Below are 27,783 nucleotides of genomic sequence, written 5' to 3' on the forward strand. Positions count from 1 at the left end.
CACCACGCCGGCCCCAGTACTTGAACATTTTTTTATCTGCAGTGCTCACTGGGGATTGCATGTCAAGGCCAACACTCCACCTTGGTGCTTACAAGTGTAGCGATTCTTTCATTGTGGTGCTTACACATATGCTCACTGTGGGATTGGGATACACATACAGTGGGTAGTCTCCGACATGCTGCTTCCAGTTTGAGCGCCATAGCTAAAATGTCTGATCTCCAGCAGGAATTGTAACTGAAACTGCATGAGCACCAGGCCAGGTATATAACTATGGAGCACACAGATGTGATCACCACAGCTGAAATGCGTAGTCCCCAGTAAATATGACAGCCAGACTGTACTTTAGTGCCACATCTAGAGTGAGACCCCAGGTGAGCATAAGTACAAATGTTCAACCCTGGCAAGTACTAGGGCAAGGAGTGCAAGTACCATGATACCATATGTGATCTCCAGCAAGCACCCTAGCCAAAGTATGCAAATACTACAACCAAGCATGCATATGACCCCCAATTATTACAATAACAGCAAAAGGAAGGGAGGGGGATTAAAATAAAATGTAATAAAAAATTTAAAAATATATGCCATAAGGAATTAATTTATATTTCAGACAGTCTAGTATTTGTCTTGAATATGACTGGATACCAGCTCAATCCCTAGCACTGCATGGTCCCTTCAGTACCAACCTAGGAGTGACCCCTGAACATAGAGCCAGGATTTGCCCTGGAATAACACTGGGTATTGGCCTACTCTACACTCCACCAAAAGTAGCAAGTAGTAAAGTCTGGCTGACTGTTTTGTGTAAGTAGTGAAAGATGAATAAATTCTACCCCAAATCTTGAATATCTTTAACCATGTGTCTGTTATTCAAACATTTTTTTTTTGATGGGGGAGAGAATCAAGCCACTCACACCTGGCTATGCTCAGAGTTTACTCCTGGCTCTGCACTAAGGAATCACTCCTGGAGGTTTCTTGGGCTATATGGGATAACTTGGATCAACCCCAGGTTGATCTTTTACAAGGTTAAAGTACTACTGTACTGTACGACTACACTATTGTACTACTGCTATACTATTGCTTTGTCCCTTTAAACTTTTTTTGGGGGGCCACACCCAGCTGCCCGCAGAGGTAACTCCTGGCTCTGTGTTCAGAAATTGCTTCTGGCAGGCTTGGAGACCTTATGGGATGCCAGGTATCGATTTAGGGTTTGACTGGGGTTGGCTGTGTGCAAGGCAAACACCCTACCATTGTGCTATTGTTCTGACCCCCTAAACTAATATTTTAAACTTATAACACCCTGATTTACCAGGTTTACAAATTTACTTCAAATCATTTATTGCAACACAAAGGCAAATGGAATAATCAAAATTTAGAGCAATAAGGGGCCAGAGAGATAGCACAGTGGTAGGGCGTTTGCCTTGCACACAGCAAACCCAGGTTCAATCTCCAGCATCCCATATGTCCTGCCAGGAGAGATTTCTGAGTGCAGAGCCAGGAGTAACCCCTGAGCACTGCCTGGTGTGCCTCCTTGCAGAAAAGAGACTTACAAGGCTTATTGATCCCATGTTATCCCTGAAAGATAGGTAGAACACCTAAGTAATTTTTTGTTTTATAGCAGAGTGTAATTCCTTTAGTTTTGGGTGACTTTTTTTTTGGGGGGGTTGGGTCACACCCGGCAATGCTCAGGGGTTACTCCTGGCTGTCTGCTCAGAATCAGAAATAGCTCCTGGCAGGCACGGGGGACCATATGGGACACCGGGATTCGAACCAACCACCTTAGGTCCTAGATCGGCTGCTTGCAAGGCAAACACCGCTGTGCTATCTCTCTGGGCCCTTTGGGTGACTTTTTAAACACTTTTTTTTTTTCATGTAATACTCAGTGGTCCTCAGGGGTCATCCTGGTGGTGGTTTGGGGGCCATATGGGCTGCTAGGGATCAGTTGCATGCAAAATAAACACCTTTTCCGTTGTACTATCACAACGGCCCTTAGACTCTCTTTTTTTGTGTTTATTATTGTTAAAGTTTGGAATCATACTTTCCAAGAGGTCAGGAACTTTTTCATTCTTCAGTGTCTATATGTGTAATCCTCCTGAACCTCTGTTCCTCAGGTTTTCCTACAGCCACATGTGTCACTGGCACAGCAGATGGCACCGCCTAGTCCCAGCAGCAGCAGCACTCCTAACAGCAGTGGGAGCAAAGGAAATGACCAGCTGAGCAAAACCAACCTCTACATACGAGGATTGCAGCCAGATACTACTGACCAGGACCTTGTCAAGCTGTGTCAGTCGTAAGTTGGGGTGCGTGTAGGAAGACTTTGGGGAACAGTACAAATTAAATGATACTAGCTTATTGCCAAATGCTTTTACCCCTAAATGTATTTTTTTTTTTTTTTTTTGGTTTTTGGGCCACACCAATTTGACGCTCAGGGGTTACTCCTGGCTATGTGCTCAGAAATCACCCCTGGCTTGGGGGGACCATATGGGACGCCGGGGGATTGAACCGTGGTCCTTCCTTGGCTAGCGCTTGCAAGGCAGACACCTTACCTCCAGCGCCACCTACCCGGCCCCTAAATGTATTTTTATGAACTTTTTTTTTTTTTTTTTTTTGGTTTTTGGGCCACACCCGGTGATGCTCAGGGGTTACTCCTGGCTATGCGCTCAGAAGTTGCTCCTGGCTTGGGGGGACCATATGGGTCGCCGGGGGATCGAACCGCGGTTCGTCCAAGGCTAGCGCAGGTAAGGCAGGCACCTTACTTCTAGCGCCACCGCCCGGCCCCTTTTATGAACTTTTTTTTTTTTTTTTTTTTTTTTTTTTTTTTTTTTTTTGGTTTTTGGGCCACACCCTGTGACGCTCAGGGGTTACTCCTGGCTATGCGCTCAGAAGTTGCTCCTGGCTTCTTGGGGGACCATATGGGACGCCGGGGGATCGAACCGCGGTCCGTCCTAGGCTAGCGCAGGCAAGGCAGGCACCTTACCTCCAGCGCCACCGCCCGGCCCCTTATGAACTTTTTTAATGTTTTGGTTTTGGACCACACCTGGTGAGGCTCAGGGCTTACTAATGGCTCTGTGCTCAGGGATCTCTCCTGATGGGGCTTGGGATACATAATGTATGTGATGCAGGGAACCAGACCTGGGTCAGAGTGTGCAAGGTAAATAAGTCATGTGCATGCTACCTTCTCTCTGATCAAGAAATATATTATTGTGCTTCTACTACATAGTGACAAGGTTTTCCAGAAAAGTTCTTAAAGAAATCATACCTGATACTGCTATATAATACATTCATGTGTTTCTCTGAGAAAAGCCAGGATAGGACCAATCTTTGAAGCTATGACATTGAAGTAATATACAGGTTATCTTTACTATCGGAAAGTACAACATTTCTATTTGGTAAGATATGTAGGCTACTTTTTCTGTTATCAGAAATCTAACCCAGAGCCTCATATATGGGAAGCATATATCTTATCACTGAGCTCCATCTCCAGTTCATCCTGTAGGTTATTGTTGGTGTCTGAGGATGCAAAAATTTTTTACTAGGGACTGGAGAAATAGCATAGGGGGTAGGGTGTTTGCCTGGCAAGCAGCTGGCCCAGAATGGACGGTGATTCGAATCCCGGCATCCATATGGGTCCCCAAGCCAGCCAGGAGTGATTTCTAAGTGCAGAGCCAAGAGTAACCCCAGAGCACTGCTAGGTATGACCCAAAAAATAACAAAAAAAATATTTTTCTATATAAGTTAATGATTATAACATTCTAAATCTCCAAAATAACCTCCAAATCATATCAAATAGAAAAATTCTGGGGCCAGAGAAATAGCACTGTGGTAGGGCGTTTGCCTTGCACATGGCCAACACAGGATGGACTATGGTTTGATTCCTGGCATTCCATATGGTCCCTGAGCCTGCTAGTAGCGATTTCTGAGCACAGAGCCAGGAGTAACCCTGGAGCACTGCCAGGTGTGACCCAAAAACCAAAAAAAAAAAAAAAAAAAAATCTATTTTCAGAAATGAAAGAATAGGGGGCCGGAGAGATAGCATGGAGGTAAGGCATTTGCCTTTCATGCAGAAGGTCAGTGGTTCGAATCCCAGCATTCCATATGGTCCCCTGAGCCTGCCAGGAGTGATTTCTGAGCATAGAGCCAGGAGTAACCCCTGAGAGCTGCCAGGTGTGACCCCTCCTCCCAAAAATGAAAGAGTACCTGAACTTGTTTTTAGCATCTACTGAGATGGTCTTTGTAGAAAAATTCCTATCACTCCAGCCCCAAATATTTACCAATTCTATTAAAAATCTGGGTTGTCGGAGAGATAGCGCAGCGGCGTTTGCCTTGCAAACAGCCGATCCAGTTCCAAAGGTGGTTGGTTTGAATCCAGGTGTCCCATATGGTCCCCCGTGCCTGCCAGGAGCTATTTCTGAGCAGACAGCCAGGAGTAAGCCCTGAGCACCGCCGGGTGTGGCCCCCCCCCAAAAAAAATCTGGGTTGTTTCTAGTTTGCGATTATTATGAACAAGAATAGTGCTTCTATAGACTTACATAGTATATGATACATATATGTGTGCATTATTTTGATTTATATATAGGTGTAAAATTGCTGATTCATATGATATATATTTGTTTAGTTTTGCTAGGTACAATAAAATTTTCTGAGGTGGTTAAACTAATTCAAACTCTCATAAGAGGATATATAATTTTCAGCTGCACTAAATCCTAGAGAGGACCCAAAGTATAGTTATATAAGGTATAAGAGGTAATTTTTTGTTGTGGTGGTGGTTTTTGAGTCACACCCGGCAGTGTTCAGGGGTTACTCCTGGCTCTATGCTTAGAAATCGCTCTTGGCAGGCTCGGGGGACCATATGGGGTACCGGGATTCGAACCTCAGTCCTTCTGTGTGCAAGTCAAACACCCCAACTCCATGCTGTCTCTCCGGCCCCATCAGAGGTAATCTTAAAAAGCCCCCACTCTTAGAAGTAGTGATTTGGTCCATGAAGATCATATCAATTTTTTGCTGGCACCACACTGCACAAACACTCATTGATTCCAATTGTCCTCATCCTTTCAAACTCAGCCAAGGGGGACTTGAAAGAGGCAGGAATGAAGAAGGGAAAAAATAGTGCTAAATGAATAATTAGGAAAACAAGTGATAGTCTTCACATACGTTGTAAACTTCCAGTGGTGCTCATGATTTACTCCTGGCTGTGCTTGAGGGGCTATATGTAGTACCGGGGATAAAACCCTGATCAACTTCATGCAAAGGAAGTCCTTTTCCCACTATTCTTTTCCCATCCTTTTCTATGATGTGCCCATATATAGGGCTTCCTAGCCTGGAGAAATAGTTCAAAGGATTGAGCCTATACTTTAGATGTGGGAAGTTCAGATTCCATCCTGGACACTATGTCTTTGAGTATTGATTGACATGAATTCCTGCCACAGAACTGGGAGTAGCCTCTGAACATTGCAAAGTTGACCACCAACAATACCAACCCCCATACTTCCTGCTTTTGTTCCTGTTACCTCTGGGTTGTAGAAGGAATAAATGTAGCTTGATCCCAAACCCTGGAACTGGAACTCCTCCCAAGGGCTTTTCCTAGGAGAAAGCAACTGCAACTCAGCTATTGCAAGCTGCAGTGGAAATCCTGAGTTGAAACTTCTCAGGCAGCTCAGATCACTGCAAGCTCCAGCCTGGGGCAGCCCCAGCCTGGGACCTTGAAAGGGAAAGCAGCATGAATGTCCTTTGGCCTCTTGCATTTTCTTCTGCTTGTGTTTGGGGAAGAGTCCAGATATATAGTCCTACAGGACTAGATTCACATCCACCCCATGGCCATTTTAGTGTTTGTTTTTTGTTTATTTGCTTTTGAGCCACACCTGGCAGTGCTCAGGGGTTATTCATGGCTTTGTGCTCAGAAATCACTCCTGGATGTCTTTGGGGAAACATCTGGGATGTCGGGGTTTAAATCTATGTGAGCCCATGTAAGGCAAATGCTGCTGCTCCATCAATGTGCTTTTTTTTGTTTTCTCCCAGACTATTAGTTTGTTATGCCTAATCCATTGGATCACAGAAGTCTCTCTCTCTCTCTCTCTCTCTCTCTCTCTCTCTCTCTCTCTCTCTCTCTCTCTCTCTCTCTCTCTCTCTCTCACACACACACACACACACACACACACAGACAAATCTTATGTTCTTATTTTTTTTTGGGGGGGGGGGGTCACACCCAATGATGCTCAGAGCTTACTCCTGACTATGTGCTCAGAATTGCTCCTGGCTCTCAGGACCATAGGGAATGGCCGAGATCAAACTGAAGTTCCTCCTGGGCAGCCACATGCAAGACAAAAACACTATCACTGTGCTAGCACTCCAACTCCTAAATCTCATGTTCTTTAGGGATGAGAGGAGAGATAAGAAAAGGTTTGTTTGGAGGTTTTGTCTCAAATTCAATCCCTGTATACGGCCATACCACCCTGAACACACCCAATCTCTCAAATTCAACCCCTGCCCATTGTTTTCAGTTGAATCTTATACTCTGTCTTTGTTCATGAGCTCTGTCTGTTTCCTTAATATTTTCACTCTTCTCCTATGGGTTGCAGGAGCCTCTTTCTAGTGGAACACCTCTAATATAATTCCTGTCTTGTGATACTTCACTGCTGAGGTTTAGAGAACAACACATGACTTTGCTGCTTAAGTATATTTTGCAAATATGACTCTCAGACTAATAGAGGATGAACACAATTTTTAATGAGTAACAATATTATTTTACTAAATATTTCTATATATTAGTTTTTCAGCCTACAACCTTACTAGATAGTTTTACTATTTCTAGTTGTTTCTTTTAATGGAGTGTGTAGGGTTTCTGTATATAATATCTGTCTGTCAATAGAAATAGTTTGACTGTTTGACTTCTTTTGAAATTTGAATCCCTTTACTCTCTCTTGCCCAATTGCTTGACATACTTTTATGTTGAAAAATAATGATGAAAGTGGATAACTTTTCTTAAGTTGAGCTTAGAGGAAACACTTTTGTTTTTCTCCACCAAATATGCTGTTAGCTGTGATTTTGTGATAAATTTTACTAAATTGAGCAAAGTTCTTTTAACCCCCATTTTGTTGAGGTGAGGTTTTTTTTTTGTGTGTGTGTGTGGGGGGGCTATGCACATCTAGTGGTACTCAGGGATTACTCCTGACTCTGTGCTTAGGAATCATTCCTTGCAGGCTCTGGGAACCATATTGGATGTCTGGGATAAAATCCAGGTCTTCTGTGTGCATGGTAAGTGCCTTACCTCTAATACTGTCACTCAGGCCCCTTGTTGAGGATCTTTGCATCTATTTCATCAGGGATTATATTATATAATTTTGTATTTTAATGATGTCAGTTCTACTTCTGGTATCAGAATAATACATTTTTTTGTTTTTGTTTTTTGGGCCATACCCGGCGGTGCTCAGGAGTTACTCCTGGCTGTCTGCTCAGAAATAGCTCCTGGCAGGCACGGGAGACCATATGGGACACTGGGATTCAAACCAACTACCTTTGGTCCTGAATCGGCTGCTTGCAGGGCAAACACCGCTGTGCTATCTCTCTGGGCCCTCAGAATAATATTAACCTAGAAACTGGGAGAATTTGTATGTCTTCAACTTTCTGGGAGAACCTTGAGAAGAATAGGAAGTAGGTCTTGTTTAAAGGTTTGGAAGAACTCACTTGTAAATTAATGTTTTGATTTCTACCTGAGGAATCAGTCTATTCAGGTGTTTTGCTTCCTCCTGAATCAGTCTTGGGAGGTTATAGGATTCCAAGAATTTTGAATAACTTTTTTCTTTCTTTTCTTTTTGGTTTTTGGGCCACACCCGACAGTACTCAGAGGTTACTCCTGGCTATCTGCTCAGAAATAGCTCCTGGCAGGCACAGGGGACCATATGGGATGCCGGGATTCGAACCAACCACCTTAGGTCTTGGATGGACTGCTTGCAAGGCAAACACCACTGTGCTATCTCTCCGGCCCCTTTGAATAACTTTTTTTTTTTGGTTTTTGGGCCACACCCGGCGGTGCTCAGGGGTTACTCCTGGCTGTCTGCTCAGAAATAGCTCCTGGCAGGCATGGGGGACCATATGGGACACCGGGATTCGAACCAACCACCTTAGGTCCTGGATCGGCTGATCGCAAGGCAAACGCCGCTGTGCTATCTCTCCGAGCCCGAATAACTTTTTTTTTTTTTGGTGTTTTTTTTTGGGGGGGGAGTCACATTTGGCAATGCTCAGGGGTTACTCCTGGCTCCATGCTCAGAAATTGCTCCTGGCAGGCACAGGGGTGTTGCAAGTCAGCCTCTGAAGAGGATGACTGATGGAGGGATGGAGGATGAGGATGAGGTCTTTCCCCTCCAGCTTGGAGCACTCGTCTGCCACTCTGTTCAGCCGGTGGTTCTGAGGTGAAGTGGCGGGTAAACATCTCTGAAAGTCAGGCTTGTGGAAATATTAGCTTTATTCGGTGGATAAGACTGAAGTCCAAAGCCTCAGCATATGGGACCCCGGGATTCGAACTTATGACCTTCTGCATGAAAGGCAAACACCTTACCTCCATGCTATCTCTCGGCCCCCTTGAATAACTTTTTATTGTTGCTCATGACTACTCACCTCTGAATATACTCAAATCTTGAGAATAAAAAAATATAAGTTGGGGCCAGGCGGTGGCGCTAGAGGTAAGGTGCCTGCCTTGCCTGCGCTAGCCTTGGACGGACCACGGTTCGATCCCCCGGTGTCCCATATGGTCCCCCAAGCCAGGAGCAACTTCTGAGCGCATAGCCAGGAGTAACCCCTGAGCGTTACCGGGTGTGGCCCAAAAACCAAAAAAAAAAAATATATATATGTTTTAGAATATAGTCAAATAGAACAATTTTCAGTATATTAAAGTTGAAAGGTCCCTTGAATAAAATAACAATTATAATAGGGGTTGGAGCAGTGGTGTAGGGCATAAGGCGTCTTGCCTTGCCCGCACTAGCCTAGGACAGACCGTGGTTCTATCCCCCAGTGTCCCATACATGGTCCCCCAAGCCAGGAGCCATTTCTGAGTGCATAGCTACGAGTAATCCCTGAGCATCATTTGGTGTGGCAATACCAAAAACCAAAAACAAACAAAAAACCAGGGCCCAGAGAGATAGCACAGCAGCGTTTGCCTTGCAAGCAGCCGATCCAGGACCAAAGGTGGTTGGTTCGAATCCCGGTGTCCCACATGGTCCCCTGTGCCTGCCAGGAGCTATTTCTGAGCAGACAGCCAGGAGTGACCCCTGAGCACTGCTGGGTGTGGCCCCGAAACAAACAAACAAAAAAGACAATTATAATAGCAGTTGAAAAATTTTAAATGAGGGACCCAAAGTGTTAGTATAGCAGGTAAGAAATTTGTCTTGGATGTGGCTGACCCAGATTCAATCCCAGCATCCTATATGGTTCTCCAGGCCCACCAAGTGTGATTTCTGAGTGCAGAACCAAGAGAAATCCCTGAGAACTGCCAGATGTGACCCAAAAATAAGCAAACAAAAAATTTAAGTGAGCTGGAATAGTAGTAGGCATTTGTCTTTCCTTGAATGTGGCCAACTCAGCTTCTATCTTCAAGCATATGTTCCTCTGAATCTGCCAGGAGTGAGCCCTAAGTGCAGAGCCAGGAGTAATTCCTGTGCATCACTAGGTGTGTCCTAAACTAAACCTGTGTATATATGTATATGTATACATTTATATACATCAATATATATATATATATATATTTGGTTTTTGGGTCACACCCAGCGGTGCTCAGGGGTCACTCCTGGCTGTCTGTTCAGAAATAGCTCCTGACAGGCACAGGGGACCAGATGGGACACCGGGATTCGAACCAACCACCTTTGGTCCTGGATCGGCTGCTTGCAAGGCAAACGCCACTGTGCTATCTCTCCAGGCCAGTATCAATATTTTTAAAGTATTTGTTTCAAATAAGAGTCAAAATTGGTCACATTACTTTGCATGTGACCAACCCAGGTTCAATACATAGCACTCTTGAGCCTCACCAGGAGTGATTGATCCGTGAGCACCTTTGAATGTGACCAATAACAAACAAAAATCAGTATGTACCTGTGGTGTTACTGCTTTATATTAATGAACTCATTTTATATTCTCAGTTATCCTGTTTCTATTTTATTGTTGTAGACTAAAAAGCACCAAGAGGGGCCGGAGCAATGGTGCAACAGTAGGGTATTTGCGTTGCACGCAGCTGACCCAGGACGGACCATGGTTTGATCCTCCGGCATCCCATATGGTCCCCTGAGCCAGGAGCAATTTCTGAGTGCAGAGTCAGGAGTATTCCCTGAGCATCACCGGGTGTGGCCCAAAAGCCAAAATAAAATAAATAAAAAGCACCAAGAAAAATTAAAGGTGAAATGGTTACCTAAAACCACATGAAGCTATAAAATGACAAAACAGGATTTAAATATAAGCTGTTCTGGGCCTGAATGATAGTACATCAGGTAAATCCTTTGCCTTGCATGTGACCAGCCCACGTTTGATACCCAGTACCCCATATGGTTCCCTGAGCCTGCCAGGAGTAATTTCTGAGCACAGAGCCAGGAGTAACCTGAGTGCACTGGTTGTGGCTCAAAAACAAAAACAAAAACAAAAAATGTTCAGCTCAGATTGACTTTCAATCAGGTGTCAGTAGAAGAGTGGGTAATGAGGGCTGGAGCGATAGCATAGCGGTAAGGCATTTGCCTTGCATGCAGCCAATACAGGACAGACCCTGGTTCGAATCCCAGCATCCCATATGGTCCCCCGATCCTGCCAGGAGTGACATCTGAGTGCAGAGCCAAGAGTAACCCCTGAGCGCCGCCGGGTATGACCCCCCCCCCCCAAAAAAAAAGAAAGTGGGTTACGAGATGTCGAAGAAGAGGAATGTCCTTAGTTTTTCACAGGAGAAATTGTCTGTTAAAAGAAAAAAATAATGGGGCTGGAGCGATAGCACAGCAGTAGGGTGTTTGCCTTGCATGCAGCCTATTCAGGATAGATGGTGGTTCAAGTCCTGGCATCTCATATGGTCTCTTGAGCCTGCCAGGAGCGATTTCTGAGCACAGAGCCAGGAGTAACCCCTGAGCACCTCGGGGTGTGACCCCAAAACAAAAACAAAACAAACAAACAAAAAGAATAATCTTTAATCCCCAAGGAATTTTTGCCAGTCTGTTATGTGGCTCTGTGTGTGTGCGCATGTGCGTGTGTGTGCAGAGCCACATAGCCAGTCCTCATTGTTCATCTTTCTTTTTTTTTTTTTTTTTTTTTTTTTTTTTTTGGTTTTTGGGTCACACCCGTTTGACGCTCAGGGGTTACTCCTGGCTATGCGCTCAGAAGTTGCTCCTGGCTTGGGGGACCATATGGGACACCGGGGGATCGAACCGCGGTCCGTCCTAGGCTAGTGCTGGCAAGGCAGGCACCTTACCTTTAGCGCCACCGCCCGGCCCCTCATTGTTCATCTTTCCCACGTAGCATTTAGGTTTTAATTGAAGTTGGGGGGGGGGAGGACAGTGGGTAGGATACTTGCCTTGAATGAAGCCAACCAGGGTTTGATCCTAAGCATATCATATGGTCTCCCAGACCCCATCCCTGAGCCCAGATCCAGGAGTAAGTCCTGAGTACCACTGGGTATGACCCCTTCAAAATAAAACAAAAAAGATGTTTTAGGGGGGCCAGAGAGATAGCATGGAGGTAAGGCGTTTGCCTTTCATGTAGAAGGTCATTGGTTTGAATCCCGGCATCCCATATGGTCCACCGAGCCTGCCAGAAGTGATTTCTGAGCATGAACCCCTGAGCCCTGCCGAATGTGACCCAAAAACAAAACAACAACAACAAAAAGATGTTTTAGTTGGTGCAGAAGAGAGAGAAATTTATTGATATAGTAAGGTCTACAGGAACATTATTTCTTGTAGACATATTTGGGATTTATGTTTATAATGATTAAAATGACATTTTACATTGAGTTCTTTGTTATTGTTAAGATTGAGTAGTGGGGACAGAAAAATAGTACAGCAGGTAGGATGCTTGCTTTGCACATAGCTTACCTGATTGATCCCTGACACCACCACAAATGGTCGCCTGATCCTTGCCAGAACTGATCCCTGAAACCAGAACCAGGAGTAAGTCCCTGAGCATTGTTGGGTGTGGCCTCAACACAAACACACACACACAATTGAAGAGGATTTTTTTTTTGTTTTGTTTTTGGGTCATACCTGGCAACACTCAGGGGTTACTCCTGGCTCTATGCTCAGAAATTGCTCCTGGCAGGCTCAGGGGACCAAGGGGACCATATGGGATACCCGGATTCGAGCCACTGACCTTAAGCATGCAAGGCAAACACTTTACCTCCATGCTATCTCTCCAGCCCCAGGAATGATTTTCTTTGCAGGGGTAGAGAAAGGATATGGATGTGTCCAGAGATTTCTCTCTTTGATTCTAAGATTCTGGCCCCCATATTATCATTTTGTCATTTTGCCTTTTCCTCTCCCATAGATATGGCAAGATTGTCTCCACTAAGGCTATATTGGACAAGACCACAAACAAATGCAAAGGTGAGAAACACTGAGTGCTGCCAGTGTGACCCCTCCCCCAAAATAAATAAAAGCCTATTTAGTGTGACAATAAATAAATAAATAAATAAAAATAAAGGACTAAATATTTTCAGCATTTCGCATTTATTCTGCCCCAGCCATCAGAAAGTCAGTATGTTCCTCCAGCAGGAAGAATGTTACTGCCAAGTTCCTGCCCCCAGGCACTTCTTTATAGAGTGAATGTAGTTATCATATCACTCCCACTTTTGCTCTGCATTAGAGTTATTTTAGCATATGTGTTTTACACGTTCTTCGGTATGACTTGGTAGGTTATCTTTTGGTCCGATCATCTCAGAATTTTTTCCATGTAATGGTAATTGCTTTTTCACTTTATGCCATTGCAACTCACAAAAATGCAGTCAAGCAGTAAAACAAAGGACCGTTCTACTTTTGAAGAGTGGGGGAACCTGTATTCACCACATGCCTAGCATTTCTGGGGTGCTGCAAGAAAAGGAGTCTTGTTAAAAATGTAGATGAGGGGGTTTGGATTATTGGGGGGAAAAAAACTCAGATTTCTTCAAGGCAGTGATACAAAGAAGGGCTTCAGTGTCTCTGATGTTTTTTGTTTGTTTGTTTGTTTTTTGTGGGTTTTGGGTCACACCCGGCAGTGCTCAGGGGTTACTCCTGGCTCCATGCTCAGAAATTGCTCCTGGCAGGCACGAGGGACCATATGGGACGCCAGAATTTGAATCGATGACCTTCTGCATGAAAGCCTTACCTCCATGCTATCTCTCTGGCCTGTCTTTGATGTTTTAGCTACAAAGTAGATAAAGTCTCATAGGTTTAGGGAATACATAGATAACCACCCAAGTCCTCTTTATTTCTTCTTCCCTACAACTCATTTGTACATGGATCATTTCTTTTCTTATGACTCCTGAAAAGCTTGAGTCTCCTACCACCTTCCCCCACTCTCAGTGATACTGTTTCTCTGTTCCAGGCTATGGCTTTGTGGACTTCGACAGTCCATCAGCAGCACAGAAAGCTGTGTCAGCACTGAAAGCCAGTGGTATACAGGCACAGATGGCAAAGGTAAGTTCTTGAGATTAGTGGGTTCAGGACTACCTGGTGAGTCCCATTGTGGCTTCCATTGGGCCAGTCCTTACTCTTGCCCCTAGCACATTACTTTTCGTTCCCCTGTCTTTTCCTGATTTTCCGCCATCAGGCCTTCTACAGGCCTTCTACTCAGAAGAGTCTGCTCTAGCTAGAAGTGGGTATTATTCAAAACAATTCAGGGGAGCAAGACAGTCCTAAAAAATTCAGTTTCTGGGACAGATATTAAAGAGATAATAAGGGACCAGAGTGATAGCACAGCGGCAGGGTGTTTGTCTTGCACACGGCCAACCAAGGACTGATACCAGTTCTATCCCCAGCAGCTCATATGATCCCCCAAGCCTGCCAGGGGCAATTTCTGAGCCCAGAGCCAGGTATAACCTCTGAGCACCACCAGGTGTGGCCTAAGAACAAAATAAAACAAAACAAAACAATAAAGAGATAACTAAAACATCTGAAACACCAAAAGAATGTATTTTATGGGACATATAGTATTAAAAATAGTAAATCTTGGGGCTGGAGAGAGAGCACAACGGTAAGGCTTTTGCCTTAGACACAGAAGAACGGTGGTTCGAATCCCGGCATCCCATATGGTCCCCCGAGCCAGGAGCGATTTCTGAGCATAGAACCAGGAGTAAACCCTGAGTGCTGCCGGGTGTGACCCAAAAATAAATAGCAAATCTTTTTTTTCTTTTCTTTTCACCTACAGCAGCACATAGCCCACAATAGTGAGGTTAGGTGTTTAAAAAACAGTAGTTAAGGTTTTCTTTGTTTTGTAGGACCTTTCTATGAACTCTTTTCTGAGATGTCATTTTGTTGTTGAGGAATAAGGAATGTAAATTTTATTCTCTCACTTTTATTTCCTTAGCAACAAGAGCAGGACCTCACAAACTTATATATATCAAACCTTCCACTGTCAATGGATGAGCAAGAATTGGAGGAGATATTGAAGCCTTTTGGCCAGGTGATCTCTACTAGAATCCTTCGTGATACCAGTGGAACCAGCAGAGGAGTTGGCTTTGCAAGGTGAAGAAATGTTGAATGTTAAAAGAGGGAGATGGGGTGGGGCAGAGAGATAGCATGGAAATAGGACATTTGCCTGGCATCTCACATGGTCCCCCGAGCCTGCTAGGAGCTATTTCTGAGCATAGAGCCAGGAGTAACCCCTGAATGCTGCCAGGTGTGACACAAAAAACCCCCCTCCAATAAAAAAAAATGAGGGAGATGAAGTTAAAAAGTCACTTAAAGGAGGCTGGAGCAATAGCACAGCGGTAGGGTGTTTGCCTTGCATGTGGCTAACACAAGACCCCATTTTGTATCCCAGCATCCCAGATGGTCCCCCGAGCCTACCTGGAGCGACCTCTGAGCACAGAGCCAGGAGTAACTCCTGAGTGCCGCCAGAAATGACTAAAAAAAAAAAGTCACTTTAAGGGCCAGAGTGATAGTATTGTGAGTAGGGCATTTGCCTTCAAATAAACAACTATCTTGGGTTCAATCTCCAGCACAACATGTGGACCCAAGCCCTCCTGGAGTGATTTCTGAGCTCAGAGGCAGGAGTAAACCCTGAGCACTGCTAGGTATAGCCCCCCCCCAATTTTGGGGGGGTTTGGGTCACATCCAGTGGTGCTCAGGGGTTACTCCTGGCTTTGCACTCGGAAATCACTCTTGGTAGACTTGGGAGACCATATCGGATGCTGGGATTTGAACCACACTGTCCAACCTGGACTGGCTGCATGCAAGGCAAATGCCCTACTGCTGTGCTATCTCTCCGCCCCCGCAAAAATTTTTTTAAATAATTTATTCCCTACTACTTCCTATTATATTCAGCTTTGTTCCTTTGATCCAGGCTCTACAAGAATAAAATAATTTCTTAGCTTCTGGGGCTGGAGAGATAGCACAGCGGCATTTGCCTTGCAAGCAGCCGATTCAGGACCAAAGGTGATTGGTTCGAATCCCGGAGTCCCATATGGTCCCCTGTGCCTGCCAGGAGCTATTTCTGAGCAGACAGCCAGGAGTAACCCCTGAGCACCGCCGGGTGTGGCCGAAAAACCAAAAAAAAAAAAAAAATTTCATATCTTCTTATAGTGTACTGAGCATTTTCTCATTCTTTTATTTTACTTAATCTTTACAACTAGCTTACAGAACAAATATTCATTCTCCATTTTATAGATAAGGAAACCTAAGTCCCCAATATGAACTGATTTACCTAAGGTTTCCCAGGAGCAGGTGGCAAAGTCTTGATATTTTGGTTTCAAGATTAGTAGAAAGAAATAGAAGATTTATTTGGTCTGACTTTTCAGATCTGTTGAGAAACTTACTTTCTAAACCAATTGTGCCACCAACTACCTTTATTCAATTAAGTGGAGATTCATTTAAACGAGTGATTTTTCTTTCTTTTTTTTTTTTTTTGGTTTTTGGGCCACACCCGCCAGTGCTCAGGAGTTACTCCTGGCTGTCTGCTCAGAAATAGCTCCTGCCAGGCATGGGGGACCATATGGGACATCGGGATTTGAACCAACCACCTTAGGTCCTAGATCGGCTGCTTGCAAGGCGAACGCCGCTGTGCTATCTCTCTGGGAAAAACGAGTGATTTTTCAAAGATGTTCTGGGTTTGGAGACATAATTCAGGGGATTAGACACTTGCCTTGTCGGTGGCAGATTCTGCTTTGATCCCCAACATTGCATTTGGTCCCTGGGCACAAAGACAGAAGAAGTAAACCCTAAGCTCTGCCCACCCTCTACTCAAAGAAAAGTATTTAGTGGGGAGGCCTAGGAGATAACTCCAAGGGCTAGTGTACATGCTTTCCTTGCTGGAGGCCCAGGTTCCAGTTGGAGAGACCTCAGTCCAGAGTAGTTCCTGAGCACCACTGGGGGTAGCCTAAAAAAGTAACAATTTGGGCATCAGCGATATTTTGAAAGTTGAAGAGATGGCCCTAAGGCAGGGCTATCAAACTATGACCTGCAGTCCACACGTGGCCCACCAAGGACATTTATCCAGCCTGCTAGGTATTTTTGCTGCTGTTTCCTGAGCAGCCAACTCATCCTGGGCCAATACGGGATATGCACCATACTCTCTGACTCCCCTTCTTCTCTGTCTCTTGACTCCTCTTCTTAGCCTCAGGCAGATGTCCTCAAACTGCAGCCTGTTCATAGTTTTTTTGTTTTTTCATTTTTTTTTTGTTTGTTTGTTTTTTGGTTTTTGGTTTTTGGATCACACCCAGAAGCGTTCAGGCTCAGAAGCTACTCCTGGCTCTACACTCAGGAATCACCCTCAGCAGGCTTGGGGAGACCATATGAGATGTCAGGATTCCAACCACCATCCTTCTGCATGCAAGGCAAACGCCCCACCACTGTGCTATCTCTCCGGCCCTGCTCATAGTTTTTTTTTTTTTGTTTGTTTTTTAACTATAGTCCAGCCCTACAATGGTCTGAGAAAGACAGTGAATCGTCCTGTAGAGTGCATGCCAGTAACCTGACACAACATGGTCTTCTACGAACCACTTTCTTGGGGGAGAAGAGAAGTTCTTTCCACCAGTTCTGGTGGTCACCAGTGTCATACCCAGGAGTACTCAGGAAGCCATGTAGTGCCAGGGATCAAGCCTGGGTCATGACGTGTGCTCTAGCTCTTTGTGCAGGCTCTGTAGCACAAGATCCTACTGATTTTATTTTAGAAAGTTGCAAATGAGTGATTTAGTGAATGAATGAAGGATCCCTGTTTTTTCTATAAGATCTTGTCTGATTTGTGAATACTTCTAAAGTAATCCAGAATGCGTCTTACTTTGGGAATAAAAACTAGGTCCGAAGTCTAGTCAATCTTTGTAGCCCCACCTGCTGGCAATCACAAGAATTACTGAGCATTGTGGTATGCAAGATTGTTTTATTTTTGTCCAAATACTTGATCCAAAATAATTAACTAGTTTAAGTAATTCAATAGTATAAATAGGGCCAGAGCAATAGTACAGCGGGTAGGGCACTTATCTTGCACATGGCCAACCCAGGTTTGATTCTTGGCATCCTATATTGTCCTCCATGCACCTCCAGAAGCAGTTCCTGAGCATGGAGCTAGGAGCAAGTACTGAGCACCTCCAAATGTGGCCCAAAAATAATAAGTAAATAGTCTGAACAACTAAAAAATATTTTATTAGAGCTGGAGCGACAGTTCCATCCTGGTATCCCATATGCTCCCCCAAGCACTGCCAGGAATAATTCCTGAGTGCAGAACCAGGAGTAACTCCAGAACATCATTGAGCATGGCAAAAATTAATTTTATCTTAAATTTTTATAGCCATTTGAAAAATACTTTTAGAGAAAATAGTTTCATTTATTCTTTTATTTTATTTTATTTTATTTTGGTTTTTGGGCCACACCCGGCGGTGCTCAGGGGTTACTCCTGGCTGTCTGCTCAGAATAGCTCCTGGCAGGCACGGGGGACCATATGGGACACCAGGATTTGAACCAACCACCTTTGGTGCTGGATCGGCTGCTTGCAAGGCAAACGCTGCTGTGCTATCTCTCTGGGCCCTGTTTCATTTATTCTTAAATGATTTCTTACTAATGGGATATTCATCTATTAGACATTGCTTTTTTGGGATCAGATCAGATACATTCAGCTTAATTTCCTGTTACATATGGCTTTTTTTCTCCCTTTTTTCTTTCTTTTAGTGAAGCTAGATAGATTTTAATGATTTTTAGTTATGGGGTTTGAAGAGAACATATTCAGCATTGTTCAGGGCTTACCCTGGCTCTGTGCTCATAAATCACTCTTGGTGGGTATTGGGGGAACCATTTGGGCTGTTGGGGATTGAACCTAGGTCAGCTGCATGCAAGACAAGCACCCAACCTGGCCCCAAGTTAGTTTTTCTTTATAATTTTTTTGGGGGTGGTCAAACCGGGCAGCGCTCAGGGGTTACTCCTGGCTCCATGCTCAGAAATAGCTCCTGGCAGGCTTGGGGGACCATATTGGATGCCGGGATTCGAACCACCATCCTTCAGCATGCAAGGCAAATGCCCTCCATGCTATCTCTCCGGCCCCATTATTTCTTTTCTATGGTCCTGGAGACTAAATTTATATATTTAGTTATGGGCACATATCAGTAACATAATTTAGTTATAGGTACATAATTTAGTTATGGGTACATGACACAGGTGATGGGTGCATGCTCTATCACTGAATCACATCTCCAGCTCATCATTACTTTTTAAAAATATACCCAGAGGTTGGAGGGATAGCACAGTAATAGGGTGTTTGCCTTGCACGCAGCTGACCCAAGACAGACCTGGACTCAATCGCCCAGCGTCCCATATGGTCCCTGAGCCAGGAGCGATTTCTAAGTGCATAGCCAGGAGTAACCCCTGAGCGCCATCGGTGTGACCCAAAAACAAACAGACAAAATAAGGATGGGGGCCGGAGAGATAGCACAGCGTTGATCATTTGCCGTGCATGCAGCCAACCCAGGACAGACCCGGGTTTGATCCCCGGAATTCCATATGATCCCCCAAGCCTACCAGAAACAATTTCTGAGTGCAGAGCAAAGAGTAACCCCTGAGAGTGACACCAGGTAGATAGGTAGATTGACCTCCAAGTTGAAAACTTGGGCCTTTTTGATATGAAAGCAGGCAGATTCCCCTCCCCCCTCACAGCTACCATACCTTACTTCCTCCGCCATTTAATAGAACCAGCTTCCGAAGCCTGCAGCTGACACCTCCTCCAAATTTCATAGCACTGACAGCCCAGTAGGAGCATAGCAAATTTGATAGAAAAGCTGTATAGTAACCTACCAAGCTCAGTGAGTGAAAACAACAATACAGAAGGTTCAACCAGGACCAAACAGCTCACTAAATTCTCAGTAACTTTAGGTACACCATTGTGAGATATAGCAACCATCACATACTTTTATTTATCTATTTTGGGTAATTTTATTTGCCTATTTTGTTGTAGCAAGTGGTATGAAATAAAATTATTATGTGCCTGCTAAGTGGGAAGGTCTGTTGGAACAGTGGATGCCTGAACTGTATTATGAACTGTATATAAGAATGTATTATTGGGGCTGGAGAGATAGCATGGAGGTAAGGCGTTTGCCTTTCATGCAGGAGGTCATCCGTTCGAATCCCAGCGTCCCATATGGTCCCCCGTGCCTGCCAGGAGCAATTTCTGAGCATGGAGCCAGGAATAACCCCTGAGCACTGCCAGGTGTGACCCAAAAACCACAAAAAAAAAAAAAAAGAAAAAAAAAAGAATGTATTATTGGGGCCTGAGAGATAGCATGGAGGTAAGGCTTTTGCCTTTCATGCAGAAGGATGGTGGTTCAAATCCTGGCATCCCATATGGTTCCCTGTGCCTTCCAGGGGTGACTTCTGAGCATAGAGCCAGGAGTAACCCCTGAGCGCTGCCGGGCGTGACCCAAAAACAAACAAAAAACAAAACAAAACAAAACAAAAAATAAAGAATGTATTATGAACAACTTTGTCAATCATTGTGTTATAATTAAAAAAATTTGGGGGCTGGCGCTAGCCAAGGAAGAGCCGCTGTTTGATCCCCTGGCGTCCCATATGGTCCTCCCAAGCCAGGGGCAATTTCTGAGTGCTTAGCCAGGAGTAACTCCTGAACATCAAACAGGTGTGGCCCAAAAAATAAAAACAAAAACAAAACATCAAAAAATTTTTTTTTCTTTTTGTTTTTTTGTTTTTGGGTCACATACGGCACCGCTCAGGGCTTACTCCTGGCTCTATGCTCAAAAATCGCTCCTGGCAGGCTTGGGGGACCATTGGGATGCCGGGATTCAAATCACCGTCTTTCTGCATGCAAGGCAAATGCCTTGCCTCCATGCTATCCCTCCAGCCCCAATATTTTTTTTTTTTTTGGTTTTTGGGCCACACCCGGCGGTGCTCAGGGGTTACTCCTGGCTGTCTGCTCAGAAATAGCTCCTGGCAGGCACAGGGGACCATATGAGACACCGGGATTCGAACCAACCACCTTTGGTCCTGGATCGGCTGTTTGCAAGGCAAACGCCGCTGTGCTATCTCTCCGGGCCCCAGCCCCAATAATTTAAAAAAAAATTTTAAAAACGGGCTATAGGGCCCGGAGAGATAGCACGGGGGACCATATGGGACACCGGGATTTGAACCAACCACCTTAGGTCCTGGATCGGCTGCTTGCAAGGCAAACGCCGCTATGCTATCTCTCCGGGCCCCTTAATTTTTTTTTTTTTTAGTTTTTGAGTTACACCTGGCAGCACTCAGGGATTACACCTGGCTCAATGCTCAGAAATTGCTCCTGGCAGGCTCGGGGGACCATATGGGATGCCAGGATTTGAACACTGACCTTCTGCATGCAAGGCAAACGCCTTATCTTCATGCTATCTCTCCGATCCCAGATTCTTATTATTTAGGGCATTGGGCTACACTCCTCAGTGCTCAAGGGCAGTTCCTGACTTGACTCTGTGCTAAGGGGTCACTTATGATGTTTATGGTACTATACGTGGTGCTGGGCATTTGAAGGTCAAACTTGACAGTACTCAAAAACTAATTCTTGTTTTGTGCTCAGGAGAAATTCCTGGCTATGCTCAGGGAACTAGATATTTAAATTTCTTTTTTTTTTTTTTTTTTTGGTTTTTGGGTCACACCCGGCAGTGCTCAGGGGTTATTCCTGGCTCCAGGCTCAGAAATTGCTCCTGGCAGGCACAGGGGACCATATGGGGCGCCGGGATTCAAACCAATGACCTCCTGCATGAAAGGCAAACGCCTTACCTCCATGCTATCTCTCCGGCCCCGATATTTAGATTTCAAACTAGGTGTGTAGCCAACACAGCTGCATGCAAGGCAAGTGCTTCTCCTGTACTACCTCTCTGGCCCCATACACCCATATACATTTATTGTTTGTTTTGGGGCTACACCCAGCAGTACTCAGGGGTTACCCCTGGGACCATATGGGATGCCAGGTATTGAACCCAGGTCAGCAAATGCCTTCCCTGATGTGCTATTGCACAAGTCCCTCCTAGACTCTTATACTTTTGTTTGTTTGTTTTGATTTGATTTGTTTTGGGGCAGCCACATCCAGCACCACTCATGGGTTAATCCTGGCTCTGTTCTCAGAAATTACTCCTGGTAGCTTGGGGAACCATATGGGATGCCAGGGATTAAACACGGGTTGACCTTGTGCAACAAATGCCCTCCCCACTGTGCTATTGATCTAACCCTCAGACCCTTAACTTTTTCAGTTTTATTTATTTATTTATTTATTTTGGTTTTTGGGTCACACCTGGCAGCACTCAGGGGTTACTCCTGGCTCTATGCTCAAAAATCGCTCCTGGCAGGTTCAGGGGACCATATGGGGTGCCAGGATTCGAACCACCGACCTGTACTCAGAAATCACTCCTGGCAGCTTGGGAGACCATATGGAATGCCAGGGATCGAACTCGGGTCCATTCTGGGTCAGCCGAATGCAAGGCAAATGCCCTACCTCTATGCTCTCTGCCCCCTTTTTAACATCTTTTTTAATATCTTCATATGCATTCTCTCGTTTGATCTATGCAGATAGTATGATAGGAAGATGTATTTTATCTCTAAAGCATACATGAAGAATTGATGCAAAGAACTTTTGTGTATATCTTAACTCATGGAGCTTTGGATGGTGAACTGGCACTGGCATCTAGATCTGTTTCCTACTTAGTTCTCTTTCTGCAGTGAGATACTTTAACCCAGTAGTTCCTCACACTTGATCTTAGCCAAAAGGCCGAGAAGCAATTAACCCAGTAGTTCCTCACATTATCTCTTCTATCACTTGGAACATACACCTATCTTATTACTTTTTTTGTTTGTTTGTTTTTTGGGTCACACCCAGCAACGCTCAGGGGTTACTCCTAGCTTTACGCCCAGAAATCGCTCCTGGTAGGCACGGGGGACTATCTGGGATGCCAGGATTCAAACCACTGTCCTTCTGCATGCAAGGAAAATGCCCTACCTCCATGCTATCTCTCCGGCCCCTCTTATTACTTTTCATTTCTCCAAATTTGTATGATTTTAATAGTGTTGTCAATAGATAGTTTTTGATCATTATAACCAAAAGAAAAAGTAAACATTGATAAATTCACAACTTTTTTTTTGTTTTATTAGAGAGAAGGAACAAATTTCATTAGGATTCTGTAATTAAAATAATGACAAAAATAATGGTACAGGAATTACTTGCCTTGCACACGACTGACCTGCGTTTGATCCCTGGCACTGCCTATGGTCCCCCCAGCCTCAATACTAGGGGTGATTCCTGAACATAGAGCCAGGAGTAAGCCCTAAGCACCACTAGATGTGAACCCCCCCAAAAAACAGACAAATTATAATGACTACTTTATTGTATCATTTATGAACCAGGTACAATACTGTATCCATTATTCAGTATTTTGGGGGGGAATATTAATAGCTTGAAGGCCTCCATTATTAAGTTGAGGACTTCTATAGGAGTCAGTTGAGGGGGCCGGGCAGTGGCGCTGGAGGTAAGGTGCCTGCCTTGCCTGCGCTAGCCTAGGACGGACCGCGGTTCGATCCCCCGGCGCCCCATATGGTCCCCCAAGAAGCCAGGAGCGACTTCTGAGCGCATAGCCAGGAGTAACCCCTGAGCGTCACAGGGTGTGGCCCAAAAACCCAAAAAAAAAAAAAAATAGGAGTCAGTTGAAATGACCTTAATTTAAAACTGGTGTTGTTGGGGCTGGACAATGGATAAAGCACTTGCCTTGCATGCAATCAACCTGGGTATGATCTCTGGCATCCAACGTTTTTCTCTGAACACCATAAAGTGTAATTTCTGAGCACCGAGCCATCAAGCATCACAAGATGGTTCAAAAACCAATAAATTAACAAATAAATAAAACTGGTATTGCCTCTCCTGATCAACAAATCTTGAATTTGTACAAAGGAAACTTGGGGTTCCTATTGTTATATTTGGAACATTTATGGGACTGGAACTGAGGGCTTTCTCTTTGAATGAAAGAACAGATACTGGAGCCTAACCTCTCTTGTGCTCCATAGGATGGAGTCCACAGAAAAGTGTGAAGCTGTCATCACCCACTTCAATGGAAAATTTATTAAGACACCCCCTGGAATACCAGGTAAGGTATTTGGGGATCAGGCTGAAAAGGCCACAGGTTGTTGCTTCCAGTGAAGATTCTGAAAGAATTTTACATAAGTATGAGTGAGTCAAATGAAGAAGACTCAGCTGTCTATCTACTGTCTCTCTTGGTAGCCCCATCGGATCCCTTGCTTTGCAAATTTGCTGACGGTGGTCCAAAGAAGCGACAGAATCAAGGAAAATTTGTGCAAAATGGACGAGCCTGGCCAAGGAGTGGAGACATGGTAAAAGAACCCCTGAGAAGATACCAGTACTGGGGCCAGAGTGATAGGACAGCAGGTAGGGGAGTTTGCCTGCATGTGGCTGACCTGGGTTTGATCCCCAGCACCCATATGGTTCTCTGAGCCTGCCAGCAGTGATTCCTGATGACAGAGCTAGGAGTAAGCCCTGAGCACTGCCTAATGTGCCCCCCCCCCCAAAAAAAAAACAGAAATACAAAGATAGGATCTAGAGTGATAATACAGCAGATAAGGTTTGCTTTGTACATGGCTGACTTGACTTTGACCCCTGGCATATTGTATACAGCCCTCCAGGAGTGAGCCCTGATTACAGAGACAGGAATAAGCCCTGAACACCACTGGGTATGGCCCCAATCCTCCCCCCAAAGCTAAAGAAAGCAACACTAATATTAAACTAGGATAAAAAAATGTGATGGTATAATTTCTTTTTTTTTTTTTTTTTTTTTTTTGGTTTTTGGGCCACACCCGGTAACGCTCAGGGGTTACTCCTGGCTATGCGCTCAGAAGTCGCTCCTGGCTTGGGGGACCATATGGGACCCCGGGGGATCGAACCGCGGTCCGTCTCCTAGGCTAGCGCAGGTAAGGCAGGCACCTTACCTCCAGCGCCACCGCCCGGCCCAAGATGGTATAATTTCTTGTGCACTGAGATGAACGCGTGAGAACTATCCAATGTAACTGGGAGATGCTGAACACATAATATACTTCACTGAGAATTTTGGGTGGGATTTTGTAGCTTGCACAACCAGAAAAATCTCTGAAATAGTGGGACTTGTTCACACATCATTTTAGTCATTTAGGTCAAATATATCATCATTCTTGACCTTTTAAGCTTTTACTCTCATGAAAGGGCTCACAAAATGAACCCTTTTATTTTTGTTTGTTTGTTCTTAATAGGGTAGTATGGCCTTTACTTATGATCCTGCCGCTGCTCTTCAGAATGGGTAAGAATGCTTAAACAATCTTGTCACAAGAAAATTACACCAATCTATGCATCTTGGACTGAAACGATAGCGCAGTGGAGAGGGCATTTGCCTTGCACTTAGCTGATCCAGGTTCGATCCCTGGCATCCCATATGGTCCCTAAAGCCTGCCAGGAGTCATTCCTGAACACAGAGACAGGAGTAACCCCTGTGCAGCACTGGGTGTGACCCAAAACAAACAATAAAATAACATGTATCTGGCACTGGGATGTTTCAGCAGGATTTTTAGAGTGGAAATTGCAATGTGTACCTGTGGAACCCTTACCTTGTGGTTTCCTATGACTTTTTACTGATTAGATTCCTTCCTATAGGTTTTACCCAGCTCGTTATAACATCACTGCCGACAGGATGCTTGCTCAGTCTGCACTCTCCCCGTATCTCCCATCTCCTGTGCCTTCGTATCAGGTATGTTCATGCCCCTAAAGGCTGTGGTGTCTTCCCTCTATTGGTGTTTTAGGTATAGGAACATAAACTCAAAAACCACTTGTTTCATTGTTGTTTTTCCTTTATAGATATAACACACAAATAATTTTACATAAAATAACATGTGATCTGGGACTAGAGTAATACTATAGTGGGTAGAATTGTCTTGTGCCTGGGGCTGGTGAAGTGGCGCTAGAGGTAAGGAGTCTGCCTTGCAAGCGCTAGCCAAGGAAGGACCGTGGTGATCCCCCGGCTCATATGGTCCCCCAAGCCAGGGGCAATTTCTGAGTACTTAGCCAGGAGTAACCCCTGAGCATCAAACGGGTGTGACCCCAAAAATAAAAAAAAAAATTGTCTTGTGCCTGACCAATCCTGGTTCAATTCCCAACACCACCTATGGTCTTCCAATCCCCACCAGGAGTGATCCATGAATGCAGAACCAGGAGTAAACCCTTAGTACCTCCAGATTTTGTCTGAAAATTAAAGGAAAAAAAGCAAGTGATCATATTACATATGTATAGACTGTTCTAGTAGCATTTTTTTTTGGGGGGGTCACACCAGGCAGCACTCAGGGGTTACTCCTGGCTCTATGCTCAAAAATCGCTCCTGGCAGGCTCAGGGGACCATAGGGGAGGCTGGGATTTAAACAACTGACCTTCTGCATGCAAGGCAAACGCCTTACCTCCGTGCTATCTCTCCGGCCCTAGTAGCATTCTTTTGTTCTACCACTCACACAACTAAACTGATATAATTTCTTTCTTTTTGTGGGGAGTGGGGCCTACAAACCTGGCAATGTTCAGAGGTGACTTTTGGCTCTGGAATCACTCAGAAACTCAGGAATCACTCCTGGCAATGCTTAGGGAACATGTAGGATGCCATGAACCAAACCTGCTGGGCCATGTGCAAAGCAAGTGCCTTACCAGCTGTACCATCTCTCCAGCCTTTTAAAATTGTACTTTTTTCTATTTTTCTCTAATTTAGATGAATAAGGCTTTTAAAATTATTGATTATTTTACAAGAATTTGATCATATTTGGGGCTGAAGAGATAGCACAGCGATAAGGCATTTGCCTTGCATGTGGCTGACCTGGAATGGACCTGGTTTGATTCCTGGCATTCCATATGGTCCCACAAGCTTGCCAGGAGTAATTTCTGAGTACAGAGCCAGGAGAAACCCCTGAGCATTACCAAGTGTTCCCCAAAAACCAATCAATCAATCAATCAACTACTTTAAAAAAGAGAATTTAGGGGCTGGAGAGATAGCACAGTGGTAGGGCATTTGCCTTGCATGTGGGCAACAAAGGACAGACCCCGGTTCCATTCCTGGCATCCCATATGGTTCCCCCAAGACTGCCAGGAGTGATTTCTGGGCACAGAGCCAGGAGTAACCCCTGAGCCCCTGAGAGGTAACCAGGTATGACCCAACCCCCCCAAATTAACTATATTAAATATAATTTTTGCATTTTAGTCACATTCAGTACTATCTTAATAAGAGATTCTCAAAGAATGGTCCCTGGATGGGACCGGAGAGATAGCATAGCAGTAGGGCATTTGCCTTGCATGCAGCCAACCTGGGTTCAATTCCCAGCATCCCAAGCCTACTGGGATGATTTCTGAGCACAGAGCCAGGAGTAACCCCTGAGTGCCACTGGGTATGGCCCCCAAAAATACAAAACAAAACTATATATATACTTTATTTATTTATTTATTTTATTTGAAACTTTTTTTATTTAAACATCTTGATTACATATATGATTGTGATTAGGTTTCAGTCATGTAAAGAACACCCCTTCACCAGTGCAACATTCCCACCACCAATGTTCCAAATCTCCCTCCATCCCACCCCACCCCCACCTGTACTCTAGACAGGCTTTCCAGTTCCCTTATTCATTCACATGATTATGGTAGTTCTCTGTGTAGTTATTTCTATAACTGCACTCATCACTCTTTGTGGTGAGCTTCATGAAGTGAGCTGGAAGTTCCAGCCCTCCTCTCATTGTCTCTGAGGATTGTTGCAAAAATGACTTTTATTTTTCTTAAAACCCATAGATGAGTGAGACTATTCTGTGTGTCTCTCTCTCCCTCTGACTTATTTCACTCAGCATGATAGATTCCATGTACATCCATGTATAGGAAAATTTCATGACTTCATCTCTCCTAAAAGCTGCATAATATTCCATTGTGTATATGTACCACAGTTTCTTTAGCCATTCGTCTGTTGAAGGGCATCTTGGTTGTTTCCAGAGCCTGGCTATTGTGAATAGTGATGCAATAAATATAGGTGTGAGGAAGGGGTTTTTGTATTGTGTTCTTGTGTTCTTAGGGTATATCCCTAGGAGTGGAATTGCTGGGTCGAATGGGAGCTCAATTTCCAGATTTTGGAGGAAT

At 44.5% G+C, this 27,783-nt stretch overlaps 1 protein-coding gene across 1 annotated transcript in view; it reads left to right on the forward strand.

Annotated features, from left to right (window-relative positions):
• RBMS2 (RNA binding motif single stranded interacting protein 2) overlaps positions 1 to 27,783 on the forward strand; it is an 83,175-nt gene that overhangs the window by 42,180 nt on the left and 13,212 nt on the right. The window contains exons 2-9 of the mRNA XM_049783005.1: positions 2,106 to 2,284; positions 12,490 to 12,548; positions 13,525 to 13,616; positions 14,506 to 14,663; positions 23,655 to 23,734; positions 23,869 to 23,978; positions 24,888 to 24,934; positions 25,285 to 25,378. Of these exons, the coding sequence (XP_049638962.1) occupies positions 2,106 to 2,284; positions 12,490 to 12,548; positions 13,525 to 13,616; positions 14,506 to 14,663; positions 23,655 to 23,734; positions 23,869 to 23,978; positions 24,888 to 24,934; positions 25,285 to 25,378 (819 nt within the window). The remainder of the gene's footprint in view (positions 1 to 2,105; positions 2,285 to 12,489; positions 12,549 to 13,524; positions 13,617 to 14,505; positions 14,664 to 23,654; positions 23,735 to 23,868; positions 23,979 to 24,887; positions 24,935 to 25,284; positions 25,379 to 27,783) is intronic.

The sequence above is a fragment of the Suncus etruscus genome, chromosome 11 (assembly GCF_024139225.1).
Source record: "Suncus etruscus isolate mSunEtr1 chromosome 11, mSunEtr1.pri.cur, whole genome shotgun sequence".
NCBI classification, from domain to species: domain Eukaryota; kingdom Metazoa; phylum Chordata; class Mammalia; order Eulipotyphla; family Soricidae; genus Suncus; species Suncus etruscus.